The 4,791-nt window shown below is 38.1% G+C and overlaps 1 protein-coding gene across 1 annotated transcript in view; it reads right to left on the minus strand.

Annotated features, from left to right (window-relative positions):
* The window catches only part of tec (tec protein tyrosine kinase), a 20,279-nt gene extending 15,994 nt beyond the window's left edge, over nucleotides 1-4,285 (minus strand). Inside the window, exons 1-6 of the mRNA XM_058410716.1 lie at nucleotides 4,134-4,285; nucleotides 2,763-2,986; nucleotides 2,562-2,666; nucleotides 2,311-2,392; nucleotides 801-926; nucleotides 676-719 (exon numbers count right to left, since the gene is read on the minus strand). Coding sequence (XP_058266699.1) covers nucleotides 676-719; nucleotides 801-926; nucleotides 2,311-2,392; nucleotides 2,562-2,666; nucleotides 2,763-2,900 — 495 coding nt within the window. The 5' untranslated portion in view covers nucleotides 2,901-2,986; nucleotides 4,134-4,285. The remainder of the gene's footprint in view (nucleotides 1-675; nucleotides 720-800; nucleotides 927-2,310; nucleotides 2,393-2,561; nucleotides 2,667-2,762; nucleotides 2,987-4,133) is intronic.
* Nucleotides 4,286-4,791: the final 506 nt, after the last annotated feature.

Consider the following 4,791-nt stretch of genomic DNA (forward strand, 5'->3'; position numbering starts at 1 on the left):
CGTTCATCTCCGAGCTGTTCAGTGGGCTTGAGTTCAGCACTCCTGAGTTCCTCTACACCAAACCCCTGAAACAGAAGTTTCTTCCCAAACTGCTGCCACCATGTCTGAAGGATAGGTTTGTGTAAAATGTGGTTGTATGCAATAACATTAACATTAAACCTTCTCCTTCTCCTTCACTGGAACTGAGGAACCCAAACCCTGAAACCCAGCTGCAGAGCTTCACACTCCTCCTGAACTGTACAATCTACAAATACACTACAAATACACATATACTCATATCTACACACATGAATGACCAATTTGTTGGCACATGTGTGTGTGTGTGTGTGAAACCCAATAACATCCACATTAACACCAAAACCACTTCCCAAAATTATAAAACAAAACCTAACAGTGTGTGAATTCTGAGCAGGGATGTGAAGCATGTTCAGTGTGGTGAGACTTCCTGTTGTATAAATATAGAAATCCCACATACACAACAGTTTTTATTGTTCATGTGTTTAAGTGGAAATAATGTAGAGGTTTAGACAAAGCTGGTATAATACTATATAGAAAATCAACATCGAGTTATATAACCTGATATTATTTATGTTTATTTAATTAATTTTTATAATCATGTTAAAATACTGATACCAGTGCATGTGTGTGTGTGTGTGTTTGTGTGTCTTTACTCACCTTAGATTCCGGAATAGGAATAGGGGGAAGAGGTTTCCTTGAAACTGAAAGAAAAGCAAAAATGTCATCAATTTTATCTGGGATTGTGTGTGTGTGTGTGTGTGTGTGTGTGTGTATTGTCTCACTATCTCCAAACAGGTTGTACTCCTCACAGCCCAGAGCCAGTTTATCCTCCTGTCCGCAGCAGAGCCACTCCCCCTGCCAGAACTGAGGGTGAAACTTGGCCATCACCTGAGGATTGTTCTTTATCTCTGCAAAGCAATGAAGTGTGCTTAAGTTCATCATCAGAATCATTTGTAACTAAGACACGCCTCTGTTTTACATAAACTCCACCCTGTGCTCATGTTAACCAGAGATAATCACTTCTGTCTCTTGTGGATATGTCCAGCTTTAGTTTTAGTTGCTATGAGATAAGACGTGTAAACCACTACAGCATTTCTGCACGCCCTCCAGGTTCACGGCTCTGTACGTGTTTAACGAGTGGTCGTATTCACACGAGAAGATGAACTAAAGCTTATAAGATTTTCTTTCATTTTTGGGAACTGATTGCAGGTAGGAACTAAAGTGGTGAGCTGAAGAAGCACAGGACCGCATGCTCCACAAAATCGTCTGAATGTCACAGAACTAAGAAATTTATATTTCGTATGTTGATTGTACTCTGGCTTCCTCCCACAGTCAAAAAGACATGTACATTAGGTTGATTGGTAATTTTAAATGGCCCATAGGTGTGTGTGGCTGTCTGTCTATGTGTGTGGCCCTGCGATGGACTGGCGACCTGTCCAGGGTGTACCCCTGCCTTTCGTCGGATGTGTGGTGGGATATGCTCCAGCAGATCCACGTGACCCTAATTAGGATTAAAGCGGGTATAGAAAATGGATGGATGGATGTTGATTGTTGTTGAAATCACGCCTCTGTGTCTTGCACATGTGCACTAAAGAAACACTAGGGTCATGTGATGGAACGTCGCTCTTTGTACCTTTCAGACTTGTGTGTGAGATCTGAGGCGTGATGCTATTCAGTCATCACAAAACTCAGTTCTTTCAGACTAACAGAATTAATTTTTTTCCGTTTTTACTGAAGCAGTTGCTCCTCATGTTATCCGAGAGAGTGAAGATTTTCATTCATCAGCGTTTCTTCAAAATCTCATTCCAGTTTATCAGGTAGATGATCAGAGACTCTAATAAAGTGCCTTGTTGCTCAGTGCAGGGCATGTGGGCAGGGCCACAGATCTGTGGTAATGACTGATAATCAGATTATTTATATATAGTTAAACAGACCAACAATGCATCTGTCTCAGTGTTCAATAACTGAATAATAATAATAATAATAATAATAATAATAATAATAATAATAATAATAATAATAATAATAATAATAATAATAATAAAGGGCTGGGGATTAGGAGATTTTTATCTGGATGGAACATAAACTGTGCTTCCTCTTTCAGTTTCTTACTTTAGTTCTTCTTTTAAACACATGACTGCATCAGAACACACACACACGCACGCGTGCACTCACACAGTGAGGAGTGATTTCCGATAGAGCTTATGAAAGCCGGATATGATGTTGTCAACCCTTAAATTAACTGTCATGGTAACTCTGTGTGTGTGTGTGTGTGTGTGTCTATAAACTGACCCTCCTTCATGTTTTGTACCCATGCACTCCTGCTTTCATTACTGGGAGCAAAAATATACAAAGTGTTTGTATCGTAAACCACCTAGAGAGAGAGAGAGAACAAAAGGGTGAGGAAAACACACACACACACACACACACACACACACACACATACATATATATATATATGTGTATATATATATACATATATATATATATATATATACACTGTGTGTGTGTGTGGTGATTAGTTAGACACAGTGCTGATTTACCTGAAAGGGGTATTTATTTTCGCATGGGATAACCAGACCTCCATTTTTTACAATCTCAACACACTTGACACGCTGGAGGTCAATGGAGCCCTTCTTGAACTTCTTCTACACACACACAAACACACCGAATTTCTCAGTATCAGAAACATTGCGAGCAATGAAGCGTAATGTACTGCAGCAGTACAGTGAGCGCCTGCTGACCTCGATGCGTCCCTCGTAGTAGGTCAGTTTGGTCTTGGTAAGGACGAAAACTCGCTCCTTATAGTTGAGTGGCGAAGTACGTTTCTTCTGCTGCGATCGTTTGATCAGAGTTTCCTCTAGAATCACTTCGAAACTCATCTCTCAGCTCTGAATACACTCGGATTGGCCATCTACATCACAAACTTACACACACACATTCATACACACACTCACACACACACAGGCTGGGGAGACACACAGAAGGTTTAAAGACCTGTTAAATATTTATTTAATAGATTTGTGTTTAGTCTCTTTTCTTTTTCATAGAATAAATTTTGGGCTTGTATTTTGGTAAGACGTTTCTCATCTCTCTTTAAGCTCTTTAATCAGTTTTTAAACACTTTCGTTGAGAGCGACATTAGCAGACTGGGAGAACGTCAGGTTTCAAAGGTCACGTCATTCCTACAGGTGAAAGAGGATGATCTGTCGACATAAACACTGTATGCGTCTCTGTACAGAACTGTCTCTTATATTAATATAGTGTACAAAAGGAAACAGGGAAATGATCTGTTCAAATCATACAGCACTTAAATTCCCTTATTTACTGTAAATATAAAGGTGTTTATGTTTTCCCATAAACTCTGCTGCTAGTAAATGTCTGTAAGCTGGACGGGGGTCTAAGGTGACAGCTGCTGGAAAACTGTAAGGTATTGATGATGTGGTGTAGAGAGAACACCAGCGTTTAGTCCGTTAGCACTCAGGAACACAAGCTGAAACAAAAATTTAGCTTTATAGATGTTGCTGTAATCACTTTACTGTATACTGAGAGTTTTGACATCTTCTGATCTTCAGATTAACATAAACAAAACAAATGAAGGTAATATCGTATATGAATAAATGAATGAATTAAGTCAAATGTAAATGAATGTTAATTGATTACATCACATGTTTAAAACTAAACATCTGTGTTGATTAAATATCATCATTAAATAATACAGTCACAGCTGTAGCTTCATTACTGGTGTTCATTTCCTTATTAAATTCTTTTTATTAACACACATGGTGTTTACTTATAGCATAATGAAGCCTTTAGGTGGTAATTAACACCACTTACTGCTTCTGACCTTCTGTCTTTCCTCGGTCGGTGCTGACCATGTAAAAGATCTGCACACTGATTTTGTCGTTATTATTGCTGCCACTCTGTGTTAGTTTTTATCAGTTAAACTCAGCGTCTCCACACTAAATCAGAGTCTAAAGTTTGGCTTCTACAGCTCAAAGTTCTAAAGTCTTCAGGTTTACTGAATAACTCAGACAGAGACTCTCAAACACATTTCACACACCTTAACACACACACACTTAACATTCCTAGTGGAAAAGAAATGAATGTTTTACCTTCAGTGTTTCAGCGGCAGAGCGAGACGTTTGATCTAAACTCCAACTGCACTCTGAGACCAGGAAGTGACTAACAGGAGTCCAGCACACAGCTGCTTTCAGAACGGAAGTTCCTTTGTGTGTGTGTGTGTGTGTGTGTTGGAGGGGTGGCTGGGTATGGGGAGAAATCACGTGTGAGAGAGTTTAAGGCAAAGTGTCAAAGTGTCTGTGCTGGCTTCCGTGGGTACACACACACACCATGCACACACAGATATTGTGTGTGTGTGCGTGGTGTGTGTGTGTGTGTGTGGTCTTTCTACACTGTTTCTAATTTGACTAGCAAATAAGAACATGAATAACATTTCTCTGTCCATCAAATTAAAACATTTATTATTAATGTACATAAAAATTTGTTTGTATAATAATAATAATAATAATAATAATAATAATAATAATAATAATAATAATAATAATAATAATAATAATAGTAATAATAATAATAATAATAATAATAATAATAATAATAATAATAATAATGATAATAGAAACTGTGGGTGGTCATTTAAAGCTTCAGTAGCCTCAGAAGAGATATTTATTTTAAATAATTTATATTTATATTTATATTTTTGTGTGTGTGTGTGTGTGTGTGTGAGAGAGAGAGAGAGAGAGAGAGAGAGAG

The sequence above is a fragment of the Hemibagrus wyckioides genome, linkage group LG15, assembly GCF_019097595.1.
Source record: "Hemibagrus wyckioides isolate EC202008001 linkage group LG15, SWU_Hwy_1.0, whole genome shotgun sequence".
In the NCBI taxonomy this organism is placed as follows: Eukaryota; Metazoa; Chordata; class Actinopteri; order Siluriformes; family Bagridae; genus Hemibagrus; species Hemibagrus wyckioides.